Raw genomic sequence first — 21,125 nt, 5'->3', positions numbered from 1 at the left:
CAACTTTGCCCTTAGGAGATTATATAATAATAATAATTAATGATAATAATAATAGATAAATAGATATGCAAAACAAATTGTGTTTTAAAAATTTCTTTCCTCACAAAAATTGCTGTTGATTAGTATAAATTTAAGTATATTACCCTAGTGGGTAGTATAAGTATTGTTATTCTCATTTTATAGATAAGGAAACCGATGCTATATGAAATAAAATAATTTACCCATGATCACACAGCTAGTAGATGATGCAATGGATAGAGTGACTGATCTGGAATCAGGAAGAGTCCTTTTCAATATCTTTGTGACCACTCCAGTGTCTTTATCAAATAAGTCCCAAAAGTGGTCATAAAGAATCAGACCCAATTAAAAAATCACTCAACAGCAAACAACATAATTGATAAATATCAGAGGCAGGATTTTAATCCAGGCCTTCCAACTCTAAATTCAGTGTCAATCTCTGAATTTAAAGATAATATGGATAGAGAGTGAGTTCACTGTTATAGGGAATGTCACAGTATGGAAATATTCTCTACCAGTACATATTGGCATCTTTTCTGTAATACATAGTTTTAGAAGATTGTCTAGAGCAAAGGTTAAATGATTTGACTGAGAGATTTTGTATTCATAGTTAGGTGTCAGAGGTAGGATATAAACCCAGGTCTCCCTGGTTGTGAGGTTAGCTCTCTATCCACTATATTGTGCTTCTACTTTGATGATGATGATGATGATACTGATTTGGAAAGTATTAATCAATCAATATTTATTTAGTACCTGCTCTATTCTAAACACTGTGATGGGACTGGGTGGGGAGATACCAAAAGAGGCAAAAGACAGTCCCTGGCCATATATATACATATATATATATATATATATATATATATATATATATATATATATATAGAGAGAGAGAGAGAGAGAGAGAGAGAGAGAGAGAGAGAGAGAGCAAGTTATATACAGGATAAAGAGGAGATAATCAACAGAGGAAAGACACTAGAGTTAAGAAGTAATGGGGGCGGCTAGGTGGCACAGTGGATAGAGCACCGACCCTGGGGTCAGGAGTACCTGAGTTCAAATCCAGCCTCAGATACTTAATAATTACCTAGCTGTGTCGCCTTGGGCAAGCCACTTAACCCCATTTGCCTCGCAAAAACCTAAAAAAATAAAAAAAGAATTAAGAAGCAATGGAGAGGGCTTCCTGTAAGCCATGGAAATCAGTAGTTGGACTAGAGAAAGGAACATGAAGGATAGTCAGAGAGACTTGCCAGAGCTGAGAGATGGATTATCCTAACAAAGGAAAATAGGTATCCTAACAAAACTCAGGACAATATTAATGAAAAACAGGGCCTGTCCCTCCCCCCCAAAATAACTATTTAAAATATTAACATTTCTCAGAGAACTGATAGAAATTCTCAAAGCATGTCATCAAAATTTTATTTTGGAGCAAACAAGTCACATTTCAAAAGCAAAGGCTGACAACAACCTGTAACCTAGCAATTACTTTGCTTTGTCAAAGTTAAATGAAAATGAGTTACCTCTGGATGGAGTCTATATTGCAGTTAAGATCCAAGATCAAAATCAAAAGGATGATATTCACATGAACTTAACCAACAATATATTGACAGAGAAGCATGAAATAAATTTTTATCTTGAGGATTTATTTATACAACATAGCAGTGTGATAGCAATTCAGGATCAGCTCATCACCATTGAAAAGGATGTAAAGATTATCCTTAAGAAGCCTGAAGTCATGGATCAATGCAAAGTGTGCAAGAAAGCAATCGATAATCTGCAACTTACTAATGCAAAGGTATGACTATCAGCCATCAAACTCACACATCAGAAATTTGATATTCTTCAGAATCTAGCAGATCACAAACCTTATGCTACAAATATGGCCATTTAAACTATTCTTGAGAATTCAAGAAATGAATTGTATTGAAATCAGAAAGTTATTATAAACAGAACTGTTGCCTGCAATTGCCAAACATAATATTGATCTATAAATATTTAAGAACAACATTTTAGTAGAATTCAACATACTAAACCCTCATATTTATTAAATTATACAGAAAGCTTATAAAACATAGAGATGAAGTTAAGGAATCCAAATTTCATGAACAAATATCATCTCTGTCACTGTGTCCTAGAGTTAGGACAACTTTCCTTTCCTTTGCTTTCCTTTGCTTTCCTTTTCTCTTCTTTCCATTCCTGTCCTTTCTTCTTTGTCCTTCTTCTCCTCTTCTTTCCTTCCCTTTCCCATACTTCCAAATAGGCTTCTAGTGACTCCACAGAAGATAAACATACCCCAGTAAATTTATTTACTATTATCTAACTATGGGTGTTCTCTAGGATCTGTCATAGTCCAGTTTCTCTTATCTTTTTAATTTTTTCCTTTGGTAACTTCATCAGTCTCATGGGTTTTATTACTAACCCTATGTAATTGAATCCCAGATCTATTAAAACCTCCCTATTTTCTCTACCCCATTTTAATTTACCTTCCATTACTAGTGAGTATTTTCAACTGGATATCCCAGAAATATCTTTAACTCAACATAACCCATTATCTTTTCTCCAAAATGTCTCCTTTTCTCAAACTTTCTAATTTCTGCCAAAGGTATTACCATCTTTTTCAGTCTCCTAAGCTTGTAATCTTGGCATCATCCTTAGCTCCTCCTTATCTATCACCCCATATATACCTAATCAGTTGCCAAATCTTGCTTCCATGACACCTCTCATACCCAACCCTTTCTTTCCACTTTCACAGATTCCATTTTGCTTTAAGGTCTAATCATCTCTCACTTAGAATATTTAATAATTTCTTAATTGGTCTCCATGTCTCCCTCTCCTCCTTATAATAGTCCACTCTATTCATAGCTGCCCTAGTGACTTTCCTTAGATACAAATATGACCATATGACTTCCATATTCAATCAATTCCAGTTGGCTTCTTAATATCTCTAGGATAAAATATAAACTTTTTATATCTCACTTTTAAAATTGTACAAAACCTGACCTCAATCTATCCTTCAATATTTTTTTGTATATTTCTCCCCATCAAACCCAGTCAAATAGGCCTTCTCTTGGTTTCTCACAAAAGGCGTGATAAAGAGGTGGGGGGCGGGGAGGGAGAGAAGAGCTTGTTCTGAGACCAAATGTCCATGACAGGCAATCAAGGGACTAAAGATTTTTTTTCTTTTCCCTTCTTTCTCCAAAGAGATTTCCTCCTAGAACTTTTTACTCTCTTGACATGGATCTTTCATTGTGCCATCCAATTTTGTTAAATTTAATTTATTTGGATTAAGGATTTATTCCCTATTACTTTGCTAAATAAAACTGTAAACGCCTCTGAGTATTGAATAGTTTGGAGAAAGACAATTCTGAAAAGGGTTTATGTTTTACAGAATATATAAGGTAGAACATCAACAGATTTTGTGGTCAAGGAGACCACCTGGGCACAGTTTTGTTTTGGGATTTTTGTTGGCTTTTATTTAACTTATCCCATATATTTCATTCCTAAATGTTCAAGGATAGAAGTTCACTTTGTTTCTGTATACTCCTCAGAATGCCAGTCTTTTATTTCTAGGGCAGGTAAGCACCAAGTTGGGGGGGCCCACTGGGAGAGAAAAGAACATGGATGGCCCAGAAGTGAAGTATTTCTTACTTCTCTCTCAACATGGATTGAGAATTAAGGGGAAAAGAACTAAAGGAGAAAACTCTTTTCTGATGGAGCAAAGGACAGAGAAAGGGCAGAACAGCAGGTGAGGTTTGTTTCCCCTTCCTTCCTTTTCAGTTAGAAGAGAGAAATAAAGAGCACACAAAGTCCTGCTGTCCTTCACCCCTAACTTCATGCACCACTAGGGCACTAAGGGACGACACTACCCAACCACTTTATCACCTTCCTTTCAGATTCAGGCATAAGCCTGTTGCATTTTTTTTTCCTTAACAAAAGGTATCACTTTTTTCTCTTCCAAACTTCTCTATTACTACTGAGGCCACAATCATCCTCCTGATCTCCCATTTGGAAATCTCACTGCTCTACCAAAACTCTTTACACTCTCTCATCCTGGGAGGTGTGCTGGAGCTAGGTCAAACTGGCTCAGGAGGGCTAATTATTAAATTCTCACTGTGAGCATTTACTCCTTAGAAATCAGTAACTGCTACAAATTAGAGCTTGATTTCCTATTTTGTTGATTGTCTACCATGGATCAGCTAAGCACAAGGGCCAAATCAGGTCCATTGCATGTTTTTATACAGCCTCAGAGCTAAGAATGGTTTCTTACTTTTTTTAAATGCAAGAGAAAACCATGAAAGAGGAGTTTGGGGGGTGGGGAGAGGGGAGTTAGTGAGTTCAGTTTTGGATATGTTGAAATACCTCTAGGATATTCAGTTTGAAATGTCACTCAGCAACTGGTGATGCAATACTGAAGCTCACTGTAGAGGCAGGGGCTGAATATACAGATTTGGGAGTCATCTACATAGAGATGATAGTTAAAGTTATAGGAGATGATGAGGTTAACATGAAAGAGAGAATATAGATGGAGAAGAGGTCAAACTAAGACAGAATCTTGGTGAAATACATAGGTATAGGACATGATGCAGTTGATGATACAACAAAAGAAACCAAGGAATGCTCAGATAGATAGGAAAGAAATCAGAAGAAAATAACATCATGCAAATCCAGAGAGAAAAATATCCAGGAACTGAAGACCAAGAGTGTCAAATACTGAAAATAGGTAAAGAAAGATTAAAATTAAGGAAAAAAACATTAGATTTCAGATTTGAAAATTAAGATAATTTTGGAGAGACCACTTTTAGTTGAGTGAGAAGAGGTCAGAGTACAGAGGAGGAGAGGGCAGTTAGATGGTGCAGTAGATAGAAATAGACCTGAAATCAGGAAGATCTGAGTTCAAAATCTGACCTTTGGCCACTTCTGTGACTTTGGGCAAATATTTTAACCCTGTTGCTTTTTTCCCCTTTTATCTAAAATGATAAGGAAATGACATAGCAGTCCAGTATCTTTGCCAAGAATAACTCAAATGGGATCATGAAGAGTTGGACATGACAGAAATGATTGAACAGCATGAAAAAAAATTGGAAGTGATTGTAGGCAACTTTTTCATTGGACTATATGATCTACATGAGGGCAAGATCCTTTCTTAGCTCCATTTTGAATCTTTTTGAGTGTAAGTATGGATCCTCTGCACACACTAAATGATTAATTAGTATTTGTTGAATTGCTATATTTGGCAGTCAAAGATCGTACTTTTATTTTGAAATGCTTACCTAATTCTTTCTGAGAATTTTCCCTGTATTTTAATAAAAAATTTTTCAAGCAAACTTTATATCATATTATAATCATTATCATCATCATCACAATATTCACATAATATCAATAAAATTTCTTTGCTTCATGGGATATCTTGGGGGTAATCTAGATGACCTAAAATGAATTTACTCCTGTGGAAAATACTAGGGATCTGCTTCTGGGAGCAGGAGAACTGGCTCATTCATGGATATTGTGCTCTTTGGTCCACCATGTAATTAAGAGCAACCTTTTTTAAGAAAAGAGACTACCCAGTCCTCTCTAGGTACCAAGTAGGTACTCTGTGTGTGTGTGTGTGTGTGTGTGTGTGTGTGTGTGTGTGTGTGTGTGGCATTGGAGAGTAAAGTAAAAATGTAACAGAGAAACACACATGATATCTTTTGTTTTCATATCACCTAAATTTCCCCCTTTTAGCTCTTTACTTTCCCTTTAAAGAAAAAAAGAGGAAAAAGGCAGTAAAACTCATCAGTATGTTGAAAAAAGTTGATAATATATGCATCTTTCATTTTTATATCACCTAAATTTTCCCCCTATATTTCTTTATCTTTCCCTTACCTTGAGAGCTATGACAAAGAATTATTTTTTAAAGAAATAAAAAGAGAAAAAGTTAACAAAATTGATCAGTACTCTAAATTAAAAAAAGCTGAAAGTATATTCATTATCCCCCATCAATAAAATTCCCCAAAAGGAGTGGGAGATACCTTCTTATTGGTAATCATTTTAACTGATGGATAAAAAAATAATCTAAAAAAAAAGCCTTAGTAGATGGTTAGCTATTCCCAATCCTTTTTCTTGTATTTGAGAGCCACCTTCCTTAAGGCTAGATTTACTACTGAGGTCTTTTTTTTCCCTTTAAATATACTTAAGGCAACAGGGTTAAGTGACTTGCCCAAGGTCATACAACTAGGGAATTATTAAGTCTGAAGTCAAATTTGAACTTGGATCCTTCTGACTCCAGGGCTGGCCCTTTATCCACGGCAGCACCTAGCTGCCCCAACTGAGGTCTTTTATCACTGGTCTCTTAAGTAAGTTATGTTTTTGTATTTTTCTTTTCTTTTTGAAGAAGTCAGGGTTAAGTGACTTGCTCAGGGTAATGAAGCTAGTAAGTGCTGTTGAACTTAGATCTTAATGATTTCTGAGTTGGTGCTCCACCCACTGTATCACCTCGCTGCCTTTATATTTTTCAACTTATAGGAGCAATCTATAATCACAAGTGATTTGTTCAGGGTTACATAAAGAATAAGCATTTGATCTTTCTGTGATCATTCTATTGTTTTATGATGGTTCATCTCCCCAATAATAAATTTCCTCTGTAAGCAAAGAAAAAAAGAAAAGAGAAAGATTTGATTAAGAAACTGTCAAAAAGAAGGAAATAGAAAAAAGTTATCAGACAATTCCTATTTTGAATCAGATTCAAAGTAAAAGGTCTTGTAACAATGTGGCAAGACATTTATGCTACAGTGTTTGAAGACTTTAAGTTTCTTGGCTGCTTTGGATGTCTTCATCCATTGAAGTATATGAGAGTAAATAGTCAATGTTTGGGAATATTTACACCTAGACCTACACCAGACTTATTTTCATCTGGACAAAACTTTAGTTTTTCTGAAGCACATTAAGAAGAAAAAATGAAGCACCAAAAGAAATAGAAATTGCTGATATTCTATCGATTAAACAAATGTAAATTAAGACAATTCTGAGATAATATCTCAAATTATTGGAATGGCTAATATGACAGAAAAAGAAAATGACCAGTATTGGAGAGGATGTGGGAAAATTAAGATACTCATATACTATTGGTGGAATTGTGAACTAGTCCAACCAGTCTGGATAAATTGGAATTATACCCAAAGGGTTATAAAACAGTTCATATCTTTTGATCTAGCAATTATTACTAGGTCTTTATCCCAGAAACATTTTTTAAAAATGTAAAAAAAGAGAAAAGGACACATATGTAAAAATATGTATTTCTATACATATATGTCTTTTTCTTTTTTGTGGCAGAAAAAAAACTGGAAATTAAAGGGATGTCCATCGATAGGGGAATGGCTGAATAAGTTATGGTATATGAATATGATGGAATAATTTTGCGCTATAAGAAATGATGAGAGGGGTGGCTAGGTGGCACAGTGGATAAAGCACTGGCTCTGGAGTCAGGAGTACCTGGGTTCAGATCTGGTCTCAGACACTTAATAATTACCTAGCTGTGTGGCCTTGGGCAAGCCACTTAACCCCATTTGCCTTGCAAAAAACCTAAAAAAAATGATGAATAGATTGTTTTCAGAAAAACCTGGAAAGATTCATATGAAGTGATTCAAAATGAAGTTAGCAGAAACAGGAGTACATGGTATACAATAATAAAAATATTGTTTGATGTTCAACTGTGAATAACTTAACTTTTCTCAGCAATACGATGATTTAAGACAATCCTGAAAGACTCATGATAAAAAATGCTATCTCCAAAGAAGGAACTTATGGAATTTGAATGCAGGTGGAATTTTTAAATTTAATTGATTTTATTAATACTTAATAAATACTAACATTTTCATTTTAATTCAATTCTAAATTTCTTTTTCTTTTTTAATATTTATTTATTCTCTTTTTGTACAAATAATGTTTTTTTATACATTAATAAAATATTCTTGTTTAAGAGTAAACAGAATACCCCCTCCCCTGACAAAATATAGACTCGCTTGAGTGATAAAGTAAAGGGGAGAGAAAAAAAAATTAAAGTTAAAAAAATAATAGTAATAATTGTAGGTATGGCCAGGTGGCGCAATGGACAGAGCACCAGCCCTGGAGCCAGGAGCACCTGAGCCCATATCCGGCCCCATACACCCAACAATCACCCAGCCATGTGACATGCAAGCCACCCCAACCCCACTGCCCTGCAAAAACCAAAAAAAGAAAAAAAAAGACATAAAATAAAATAAAATAGTAATAATAGTAGGGGTGGCTGGGTGGCAGACAGAGCATTGGCCCATGAGCCAGGAGCACCTGGGTCCAGATCCGGCCTCAGACACCCAACAATCACTCTGCTATGTGGCTCCAGGCACCCAGCCCCTTTTGCCCTGCACTCCCCCGCACCCAAATAATAATAAAAAATGTGCTTCAGTCTTTGTTCCAAAACCAACAACTCTGTCGTGGGTGGATCACATTCTTTGTGGTAAGTCCATCGCAAAAGTTGCTTCCATATTTTTCCACCATTGCCATTGCAACTCCCTCCTTTCGTATTTCTCCACTACCATGTACTATATTTTCTCACTCCTTTCACTCTGACTCTGCTGTAGGGTAGCTGAGTGGCGCAGCAGACAGATCCCTGGCCCTGGGGCCAAGAGGCCCTGAGCCCCCATACCACCCCTTAGGCCAAGCATCCACCTGGCCCTATGGTCCTGGACAGGCCATCCAATCCCAGCCCCTTGCAAGAAGTAAAAAGGAAAATGTGTTATATCTGACCACTCTGCCCCACCATGGTCCATCCTTTCCTCCTTCATTCACATCCCCTCCCCTTCTTACTCCAGATGCCTATACCCTATTGAGTATATATGCTGTTTCCTCTCCTAGCCACCTCTGATGAGAGCAAAGATTCCCTAATTCCCCCTTGCCTTCCCTGCTTCCATATCATTGCAATAGCTCATTGTAATAAAGAAAAAACTTATTATATGAGATATCTTGGCCTATTTCCCCTCTCCTTTTTCTTTCTCCCATTTTATTTCCCTTTTTTCCTATTGACTCCATTTTTACATCATATTTTATCTTTGAATTCAGCTTTCTCCTGTGCTTCAACTATAAAAGCTCCCTCTACCTGCTCTATTAACTGAGATGGTTCATATGAGTATTATCAGTGTCATTTTTTTTTATGCAGGAATACATGCAGTTCATCATCAAGTCCCTCATATTTCCCCCCCTCCTTCAATCTCTATGCTTCACCTGAGTCCTATATCTGAGGATCAAACCTTCTATTCAGCTCTGGCCATTTAAATTTATTTTTCTTGAGAATTTTTTGGTCTTTATTTTCTTTTACAACATAACTAACATGGAAATATTTTGCTTGCTTTTTGGAGGGGCAGAAGAGAAGAGAATTTGGAACTTTAGATTTTAAAAAATGAATGTTAAATATTTTTAAATGTAAGTGAAAAATAAAATATTAAAAAAAAACAAAAAAGATTATGAAGGAAACCAATTATGTAAAAATAAAAATGTAATGTTCCCATCCTCCAAAAATAAATTATCAAAAATCTAAAAAATAAATTGCTGATACAATTTCCAAAAGGTAATAAAGTTTGTCTGACTAGCTAATATCAACTGATAATCATGGGTAGACACATATAATGGTGGGCTTGTGAATAATTTATTTTATAAATTTTTTTTTTAGGTTTTTGCAAGGCAAATGGGGTTAAGTGGCTTGCCCAAGGCCACACAGCTAGGTAATTATTAAGTGTCTGAGACTGGATTTGAACCCAGGTACTCCTGACTCCAGGCCCAGTGCTTTATCCACTACACCACCTAGCCACCCCTATTTTATAAAATTTTACAAATTTTATAAAAATAGATTCCCTCATCTTCTCAGGTAAATCCCAAGGCTCTTGTGGGGTATATGTAGTAACAGCCTTCTAAGAACTAAGTTTGCCAGTGGGAGTAGAAAATGATAGAGTTGCTCCATAGCATCCCCTACAATGTTGATGACTTCTTCTGTTATCAGTGGTTTTTTTTAGCTTCTTATTAGTTATCAAAACCAAAGAGATTCAAGATTCAAGGTCTTATAACTATTTATAACAAAAGCTAAACATTTAACAATCAGTTCAGTGAGTAAATTTGATTTTTTTTGCAAGGCAATGTGGATAAATGACTTGCCCAAGGTCACACAGCCAGGTAATAATTAAGTGCTGAGGCATAATATGAACTCAGGTCCTCCTAACTCCGGGACTGGTGCTCTATTCTATTCACCTAGCTACCCCAATTTGTAATTATTCCTGAAAAAAAAAGTACTGTTAATATTTGAAACTTGAATGAATCTATGAATACTATGGGTACTCCCTCCAAGTACTCCGTCACTGGACCTTCTCATCCTTTGTGATTTTTCACCTCTCTTTTCCTAATCCTACACAAGGAGCCACCTAAAATGCTGGAGACCTTTTGTCTCTTGACATTTTGAACCAATAGAATACATACACTGGTCATTAGTTCATTGGTTATATTCTTATAATTGTTATATAACCAGAGATGATCATACATCTCTGTGATATCCTTTATAAATATTTCCTGAACAACTCTTCATTGATAATATTGCCTGTTGTGGTTCATCACATGCTTCTCTATGGTCCTTTGCATGTGTAACAATTTTAATTTTTCAAAGACATGAATGATTTCCAGACATACAGCATACAAAGTTGGCTTTTGGGGGCAGCTAGGTGCTGCAGTTGATAGACAACTGGTCCCTGAGGCAGAAGGAGCTAATTTCAAATACAGCCTCAGACATATACTAGCTGTGTGACTTTGGGCAAGTTGTTTAACCCCAATTGCCTCCAAAAACCTAATTGATTAGCTTTATGGGTTATCTATCCGATCATATCATAGTTTATAGGAGAATATTATAAATAAATTATATTTTAATATAAAGGAAATTACTTGTCACTGATGGGGAAATCTTTTTCAAATCAGCTATCTTAGAATGGTCAAACAACTGGCCTATTAGTATAAAGATTAAAATCATTACTCAATTAGAAGAAAGAATGTCCTTTTTCTCTTCTCTATGACAGAAGAAGCCATGGAGTATAATTGAAGCAAATCTGACCTAACTTATTTAAGATTTTAATAAGACTGACAATTTTTTTTAATGTCCAACTCACTATGAATGTGGAAAAAATGATAACTATAACAAAGTAAGAAATAAGGGAAATTGCCAACTAATTAGTTGAGAAAACATAATGGTTCACTGAGGAAAGGAAATAACTTGTCCTTTCTGACCCTTAGGCACCCCTTCTGTGAAGATCTCCATTTATTTATATAACGTAAACTGTTCAAGAATACAGACAACAATTGTTGTATAACCCAATTCTTATGACAACAATTATGTTTTTGATTTTAGAATCTAACAGATGATGCCAGAAATGAAAATCACATGCCAATTTCTCTTTTGAATTTAGTTGTAAAAATATTAAATTAAATCTTAATAAAAAGTACAACACATTAAAAAAATCTCTACTATGACCAAATATGCTTTATCCCTGGAATGCAAGGCTGGCACAGAAGAAGAAAAGCTACCAAGACAATGCACCAAATAAATCAGAATATAAAAATACAGGAAATATTTGGAATCTTTAGCAATATGTGGCACTCCTTCTTCTAATGTAGATAGTAAAATTAATTCAATGCATGCCTAGAAAGTATTCCATAAAGTTAAACCACTATAATAGACTATATAATGTAAACCAATATAATAGACCCCTATAATAGACAATTAAATAAATTGGATGTGGAAAAGCTGTCTCATATTTTAGGGGATACCCTAGAGGTACCCATTTGCAATATAAAATTTTATCTATCTATCTATCTATCTATCTATCTATCTATCTATCTATCTATCTATACATATATATAGTAGCTATAGTGTTAGTATTACTAATATATAGAATTATAGCTCATGAATCCCCATCAGTTTTCTCCTTCTTAACAGATAGCCAATAGCTCAGGGCAGCTAGGTGGTAACAGTGACTAGATTGCTGGATCTGTAATCAAGAAGACCTGACTCCAAATACAGCCCCAGATACTAATTGGCTGGGTGACCCTGGGAGAACCACTTGAACTCTGTTTGGCTTAGTTTCCTGATAATAATAGCACCTACCTCCTTGGGCTGTTGTAAGAATCAAGTGAGACAATAATTGCAAAGTTCTTGGAACAGTAAATGCTAAATTAATGTTAGCTGTTAATATTATTAAACACAATTAGCTTTCAAGAAAGTTATTTATTTAGATGGCATAGTAAGAACAGAAGCTATAAACACTGCTCCATGAACTTGGGATGTTCTTGCCCACTACTGGACACAATATTTGTGGTAAGAATGGCAGTGATGCACATCGGTAAGGAATACTTGGCTAAGGTAATTCATATCTCTGTAACTTCAGGGTCTCAATGCACTTTCTCTCTTCTCTATGATAGATTAATACTTTAACTTTTCTTACTCTCTTCTAAATCCTTTGAAGTCTGGCTCACAAACTTATCATTTAACTGAAACTGTCCTCTTAAAAGTTAAAGATGATTCTGACTTCCCAAATCTAATGGTCTTTTTTTCAGTCTTCATACTTCATACCTCTCTGCAGTCTTTGACACTGTCAATTATCCTCTCCCCCACCTTTTTTGACACAAGTAGCACAGTAGATAGAACATTGGACTTAGAATCAGGAAAACCTGAGTTCTATTCTGCCCTCAGACATCAGCACTGTTCAGTCATTTTTTTTTATCATGTCCTAATATGTGACTCCATTTGGGATTCTTGGCAAAGAAACTAGAACAATTTGCCATATCCTTCTCCAACTCATTTTACAGATGAAGAAATGGAGGCAAGTATAAATGACTTGCACTGCAATAAATAGCTGAAGTCAAATGACTTTTCTTAACTCTGGATCCAGCACTCTATCCACTGTACTGCCTGGCTGCTTCAAACACTAGTAGTGTGATATAAAACTCTTTTGTTAATCTTATCATTATTCTCCTGGATTCTCTCTAGATTCTCCAGATTCTTATTCTCTAGATTTTTATCACACTGAATTTTCTTGGTTCTCCTCCTACTCTCTTGACAAAGTGATCAGGAAGAATGAGGGCTGAGAAAAGGTCATTAGATTTTTTTTAACTTTGAAGAGGATAGTTTTAGTTAAATGATGAGTTTATGAGCCAGAAGAGAGTAAGAACAGAGGAAATTAAAGTATTAATCTATCATAGAGAAGACAGAAAGTGCATTTAGACTTCTCTCCACCCACTAAATCTAAGTGACCCCAAGGGATTGTCCTGATCTCTTTTTTCCTTCTATGACATTTCTCTTGGAAATTTCATCTTTGATGGATTCAGTTATCATGTCTATGCTGATGATTCTAAGATCCATCTGTTCAGTTTTAACTTTTTTCCTCCAATAACCTAATAGACATGTCCAAAATAGAATTTATTGTAAACCTAAACTTTTCCCTCTTTCCAACTTCCACATCAATTTTGAGGGCACTGCCATATTCCTAAGTCTACCAATGTACTTGCATTCACTTCACTCACTTATTCAAACTGTCGCCAAATGTTATCATTTCAATTGTGATCAGTCCTTCCAGTCAAGTTTAACTCTTTATAACTCCAAGAGTTTTCTTGGTTTGCTATTTTATTTTCCAACCCATTTTATGGATGGGCACTGAGGCAAAGAGGTAATGTCCAAGATGGCATTTGTACTCAGATTTTCCTGTCTTCAGGCCTGGAACTCCATCCACTGTGTTACCTAGCTGTCATTTCCATTTTCACACCATCTCTTATATTCATTCATCAGCTATTCTGGTGTAGGGCTTGATGACCTTATTCATGCACTGTTGCAATAGCCTTTTGGTCTTCTTCAAGTGTCTCTCACTCCATCCATCCTCCTCTCAGTTTTCAAAGTTATTTTTCTAATGGGCAAATTTGATTGAGTTATTTCCTCCCCCCCACATATTGTTGTTCAGTCATTTTTCAGGCATATCCAACTCTTTGTGGATCCATTTGGGATTTTCTTGGAAAAGATATAGGAGTGATTTTACCATTTCCTTGGCTAGCTCATTTTACAGATGAGGAACAGAAGTAAACAAGGTTAAGTGACTTGTCCAGGTCACATAGCTAACAGACTCTTCCTGTCTTCAGACTCAGTATTCTATCCTTGTAAGCAGGCCTTTTTCTGGCCTTTCTTAGTATCCCATTTGTGGACTCTCCACCCCCACCCATGAAATACTAAGTGTTTAATAAATACTCCTAGATTTGGAAAAATGTGGGAGAGAATGGGGGAAGAAGTCAAGGAGTTTTGAAAAGGAGAGAAAAGGTTCCCTCCAGAGCTGCCAAAAAGGATTATTTTCTTGTGACTTCACTCGTTATATGCAAATGGGAAACTCTGGATCTTTTTAGTGATTTCTGGAGATGGGGTGGAGAGGTTAGGACCGGACTGATAAGGGCTTATCTAGCTACTTTATTCCCCTTATACACAAATACATATACACATGTATGCATTCATGTATGATATAGCCATATACATAACACATAATGCATGCACATATACATGTCAAGAAACTTGCCCAGGGAAGTGAAATAAATTGTCCCAAGCTTTACAGACGTCAGTAAGTTAGACATCTAAAAAATTTGTATTGATTTTCTTTCACCATGCTAGCCCTCCAAATAAAACTTTCATAAACAGTAGGATCCTTTAAAGAAGGGACTTCCTGTATCATCCCCAAATCAGGAAAGAGTAGTGACTTTAAGGCTTTTTTTTTGTAAAAATCTGGAAAAAGATGGTCACCCCTAACTTTTTCATCTTAGTACAAAGTAAATACTTAATAAAAATCTATCAGCTAGCTAGCTATCTCTCTATCTCCCCCTTCCCCTAAAAAGAAAAAGCCCTAGAAAAGAGAAAAGAAAACAATGTATCCCTTGAAGCTTTTCCCTGGATCGCGGGTGTGGGGAGGAGGCTGCAAGCAGTGACTTTCCCTGCCTCCCGCCAAGGCGGACAGCGCAAGTTTGGGCTTCGGGGCGCTCCGTAGGCCGCTCTGCATTGTGGGCCTCGGCAAGATGGCGTCCCCCTTGGTGCGCTGATGAGCGGAGTTTGTCTCGCTGCCCCTGGAGTAGGAGGGGGAATTCCTCGGCCCAAACGATCTCGCTCCGGGTCGCCCGGGAGGGGCCCGCACCTGCCCTCTCCCAGCCGCCTCCTCTCGGGCCCCAGGGAGCGGCGGGGGCTCCTGGGCGGGAACGGGCCAGGCCTCGGGAGCCTGGGGCAGCCCTGACGGAAGCCCCCCGCAGGCGGGCACCATGGGCCGATCCTGGCCCCGGCTGCAGCTGCTGCGGAGAGTGCGGGGTCCGCGAGGCTGAGAGGCGGCCCGACGAGCATCCCCGGCCCTCGTGCCCCCGGCCTAGCTCCCGCTCGGGTCTGCCCGCCGCCCTTCCCGCCCGCCTCGTCGGGATCGGCCGCGGCCCGGAGCCCCGGGCCCCCCAACGCTTCTGACAGCTCCGTCCCCGGCGCGGCCCCGCGCCCGGGCTCCCGGGCATTCCCGCGCGGAGGGAAGGAAGGGGCGCTCACGCCGGGCGGCCTCCCCGCCGCCGGCCCTTTCCTCGCCCTCGCCGGTGCCCCCCACTCCTTAAGGCTGGAGGTCCTGGAGCGTTTGCTGCCCCGGACTCCCCCACCCCCGCCCGCCCTCATGGAGTCCGAGATGCTGCAGTCGCCTCTGCTCGGGCTTGGGGAGGAGGACGAGTCCGACCTCACCGACTGGAACCTGCCTTTGACTTTCATGAAGAAGAGGCATTGCGAGAAGATCGAAGGCTCCAAATCCTTGGCCCAGAGCTGGAGGATGAAGGATCGGGTAAATAAACATTCACCGCACCCCTTTTAATTCTTGTAATTTTTCTCTCCAGAGGGAACCCGTTTTAGTCCTGGTGAAGACCCAGAGAGTATCCTGGGTTTAGCGATGTTTAATGCCCTACCTACCAAGCCACATGTTGCATTTATTTTACACATAGAAAGTAAGTAGTGCTTCTGGCATTAGTTTTGGTTTTTTTTTTTTTTTAAAGAAAGAATAACCTGAAAACCACTGTTTTCTTCATACGACTGTAGAGAGAAGTAATCTTTATAGTTATCACTTTGTATACAACATACATTTTGTATACAACAAGGAACATATTCAGTGCCAGTCTGACTTCGAGTAGGGTCAATTACAAACTACAACCTACTGGCTAGTCTACTTTTTTTTTCTGTCATAATCATGTGTAATCATTTGGGGCCCCAAGTAAATTCAAGTTATGGGAAATGGTCAGAACTACTGCCGGTGGTAATTAGTGAGAAAAACTTTTGATTTCAAGATAGAGGAATTAGATCTAAGAAATTACATCTGAGGAAAGCTCTACACCAGTACAGGTCTACACTTCTGCAAACTGCATAGAGCACTGAGGTGGATCTTGAACCCCTGGTTTCTCTACGTCCACTATCTCATGCAACCTCTTTGTTTTCAAACTCAATCAGTTTTAACAACCTAAGTAACTTTTCATAACTCCAAACTTTCCATATTTTATATGGCAGGAAATGGAGAGAGGATTTTCTATATACAGTAAATTAGGTAAAATGGTGCATTGGCTTGCCAGGCTACTCTTTGGAGTGGGGAGAGAAGAAACTACTTGTGTTGGCAGTGACTTTGGGAGGCTTCCAGTGGAGAAGGAGATGGGTTAGCCAACCAGTACTACACTATCTCATATGCATATGCATTGCTTTTGCCCATAACTTTTCATTCTGATAGCTAAAGAAAATGAGTTGGATTACCCATTTCCCACTTCTTTTTCAATTCATTTAAATCTTATTTCACCATAGGTGAATTCTGTAGTATTATTCCTTTAAAAGCAACATCAACAAATATAAAATCACATAGGAAAAATTCTAATTTAGCTAAGCAATAGTAATTTTGGCATTTTGGTGATATTTATAAAATAGTGGAGATCATGCATAATCCAAAAAACAAATTGGAAGTATAATGAAAAGATTCTCAGGAATTTATGGACATTTTGTGAAGTTAATGTATATCCTTGCTATCATTTTAAGGCTTCATAGTTTAAGTTGCTGTGAGTGGTTGGACAGTGGTGTTTTGTAAAGCAAATCCATTTAATTTCCCAAGTATAATCTTATGCTCCCAGTTCTTTTCTGAAAAAAGCATCAAATATTGTTTTTAATATGGTAGAAATCTTTCATAATGACATGTTTTGTAATTCCATACTCAACCACGCAAAAAGTAATATAATTTCTTTTAACCTAGACTTTTAAAATCTGAAATACTAAATTCAGAAAGGCAAAACTTCTTAATAAACTTTTCAGAACACTGAGAAGAAAAATACAAATCCTGGAGTTCTGAAAACATTAATGAGAAGACTAGTTTAGGAATTTTAGGAAGAAGATAAGTGCATATTTGAATCACTGACTGTGAAAATAGTCCTCACCAAAAGTTTGTTGTAGCTGACCTTTTGTAGTAATTAGAAAATCAGCAATATCTTTCCATTCAAAGATACCTTGAGAAGTCAGGCTAAGGACTCCTCTCTGACCAACTACTTGAAGGGATGTTACTTAAGAAAGTTTCATTAGACAACTATAAGCAATCAGTTTGGTTCTAGGAATACAGCTCAGACTATTCTATTGTACTGTATGGCATCTTTCACTATGATTAATTGAATATCATACTCATCAAAAAGTTTTTGTAAGTACCTTATTGCATTGCAGCTTCAACATAGAATCTCAGGTTTAAGAGTTGATATCTAGCTTAAAGACTGTTTACTTCAGCCCATTCATTTTGCAAGGCCTAGAAAGTGAAATTAACTTGCCCAAGGCCACACAAGTTGTAGTGTCAAGTGGGATGTAGATCTCATTTCTGACCTTGTAACTTAAACTGACAAATAGACATGCCTGTGTGAGGAGTAACTATGAAGGTAGAACAAATTCCATAAAGTAGACATTAATCATAACTTTACAGTCATACCTTGATTGACCATGCCAATCTATATTGGTAATTGCATGATAAACTTTTTAAGGGCAAGAGTGGGAATAGGGAGGAACAAGTTTAAGTATTGTTGAGAAAATAACTGCAGGGACCCTAAATTTATCTTGATCCTGGTGAAGGGAATTTACCAGATTTTTTTTTTTAGGTTTTTTGCAAGGCAAACAGGGTTAAGTGGCTTGCCCAAGGCCACACAGCTAGGTAATTATTAAGTATCTGAGACTGGATTTGAACCCAGGTACTCCTGACTCCAGGGCCAGTACTTTATCCACTACGCCACCTAGCCACCCCTTACCAGATCTTTTTTGACAAATTTGCTCAGACTGTCAGATTTATGTTCATTTAGGAAAGAGACTTTCCACAAGTGACTTTAAGGGACAAAAGAGTCTCAGGATAGTTTATTAGAGAGAACCCTATTAGGAATAATGAAGGAACCAATCTTGTAATATGTATATATATATATATATATATATATATATATACACACACATATACATAATGAATCTCTTCAGCCAAGACATGTAGCAACTGATACTGGTTATCTTCACCCTAACAATAGTCAAGTGTAACCCTAACATAACATTGGCTATGTGGAGCTAGCTAGTTGTGCTCTGTTAAGGCTCTGTCTTACCTTGAATCATGTAATTTGGGTTGGAAAAATAGCAAATTGCTTCTTTTATTTCTACTGACAGATTAGATATTTATGAAAAATAACTTTTGACAGCCTGAATTATTGATTGAACTTTTTTCTCTTGTTTTTCCGGAACATCCTCATTTCCCCTTAAACTACCCCCCCCCCCCCGGCATGATTTAAAAGCTAAATTTAAGTGTAGAAATAAGTGGATCTTACAGACATATCAAACATTTTGTACAATAATTTTTTTCCACTTTTCTATTGAAGGACTTCTCACTTTCACCGAACTCTCATAGGATACATTTTGTCTAGCTATATAAACAAAGTGGGAAAACCTGATGTTAAAGTGATCTTTTTGAGTTCGGAAATGAATGAGAACATTTTTTTCTCTCATTATCACCTTGTAGCATTCTAAAGCTGGTATTTTTATTAAGAATGCAGGTGGTTATATATAGCTGAATCATGGGATCCTAGCTGAAAAAAAATCTAGTCCAACCCTCAGTTTACATAGGAAGAAATTGAGACCCTCAGATTGGGGTGGCTAGGTGGCAACAGTAGATAGAGCACTGGCCCTGGAGTCAGGAGTACCTGAGTTCAAATGTGACCTCAGACACTTAATAATTACCTATCTGTGTGGCCTTGGACAAGCCACTTAACCCCAGTGCCTAGTAAAAACTTAAAAAAAAAAAGAAATTGAGACTAAGGGTGGTTAATCAATTTGCCCAATGTCTCAGTAAGTGGTAATAACTGGAGGAAGAATTTGGATCCATATTCTCTCTTTCTAGAAATAGTTCTTTTTTTTGTCTGTGCTAAAGTTTATTCTCTACACTTTTTATTCTTAAAGGGAAAGCAAGAGTAGTATAATAAAAGTATAGAGAGAAGAAAATATCCATGAGGGAGAGGGTGGTCATTAGTATTAAATGTTGTGTCTTACATGTTGTCTTTCCACCCACCTATTTTTTTTATTCTGTTCACTTTTTTCCCCCAGTTAATAGTATTTTATTTTTTCCAATGGCATGTAAAGATAGTTTTCAGCATTCATTTTTGTAAGCTTTTGAGTTCCCAATTTTTCTCCCTTCCTTTCTTCTTTCCCTCCCCTCTCCCCAAGACAACAAGTAATATGCTGTAGATTTTACATGTACAATGTCTTACATGTTAATCTGTTCACCTTTTATTTAATTGATCTTTGATCATCTTACAATCCTTGTTGCAGTAGGGCTACTTTTAATATCTCCTTTAAGGATGATTTAGATACCTAGAAAATGCTATTTCTGTGAAAACATGACATAATATGTTAATGTTTTAATTTTATTTTTAGAGATAAGAAGAAGGCTGATATCAGGTGCTGGTAGTTGCACCTTTGTAGAGATAGAACAAGAATCCACATGAAACTAAGTGAAAATTTTTCTTCTGAAAAAAGAAGATAATGATTTCTTATAGGAGCTAAGTATATCTAGTCCTTGTTTTTATGGTTTTTTTCAAATTAAAAAAGTTATTGATTAAATTCAGATATTTATTCTTAATTTTTTCAGTAATATCAGCCATCACCATCAGGAAAAACCCACCAACATTGAATTTTTCTTTTCTTAACTTATACTCCACCTTAACTCAATACTTACTTGCAAATTGGATAGCCTGGTACATAGAAAAGACTTGATAAATGCTTGTTGATTGTCTTTGCTTCAGTCTGTGCAGATAAAAATAGAGTGATACTAGTAATTAGAGAGACATTATACAATCATATGAAAAAGTTAAGTAAAAATACAAGGTAATAATTATTAAAACACATTCAAACAATGCCATAATTTAAGGAAAACTATTTCAAGTTCCATGAATTGATACAGATTCTGAGATCATTCAATTGATTCTTAGTGCTTAGCACAGTGGTTCTTACCTTATGTCTATTGCAGTGTCAGCATACTTCTTTAGTATATTTCATTTAAAAATTGTCATTCTCCTGAAAATTATCTCTGAATGGATTCTGGCGGCTTTTAACAGCTATTTCTTCAGCATAAGAAACAAGTAGTGAGTAAATTAGGCTTCAGTTGCGTTATGCTCTGTGCTTGAATGAAGAGATATTGGCATCTTTTTAGGTCTACCTGAAGCTCTCCTCTTGTGGTCTTATTTTGCAGTTGAAACAAGTCATCTAGTTAAAGTTTCCCCCTCTTCAACAAAAAAATTCCCTCTCATTGAATATAGGAGTCTCTTCAAGATAACCCCTAATAGATGGTTGTCTAACCACTGATTAAATATTGCCAGCAATATTGGTGTTTATATTAACTAAGTCTTTATGTTGTAAATATGTGTACTACTGAATAGCAATTCATTTTTCCATTTCCAGAGGACATACCTACTATCAATCAATGACTTCTGCCCACACTTTTAAAGGCCTAAAAGTTCCTTGTTTGTCAACTAAAATATAACACTTTCTTTTTTTC

The 21,125-nt window shown here is 36.8% G+C and overlaps 1 protein-coding gene across 8 annotated transcripts in view; it reads left to right on the top strand.

The window, feature by feature from the left end:
* The first annotated feature begins 15,090 nt into the window (after positions 1-15,090).
* Positions 15,091-21,125, top strand: part of RPTOR (regulatory associated protein of MTOR complex 1) — a 552,432-nt gene continuing 546,397 nt past the window's right edge. For all 8 annotated transcript variants that reach the window (XM_074224960.1, XM_074224956.1, XM_074224957.1 and 5 more), the window contains exon 1: positions 15,091-15,884. In XM_074224960.1, coding sequence (XP_074081061.1) covers positions 15,723-15,884 — 162 coding nt within the window. In that variant the 5' untranslated portion in view covers positions 15,091-15,722. The remainder of the gene's footprint in view (positions 15,885-21,125) is intronic.

Source organism: Macrotis lagotis, chromosome 2, assembly GCF_037893015.1.
Source record: "Macrotis lagotis isolate mMagLag1 chromosome 2, bilby.v1.9.chrom.fasta, whole genome shotgun sequence".
NCBI lineage: Eukaryota > Metazoa > Chordata > Mammalia > Peramelemorphia > Peramelidae > Macrotis > Macrotis lagotis.
The sequence above is the reverse complement of the archived record's forward strand: the minus strand, read 5'-3'. Positions and strand labels throughout refer to the sequence as shown.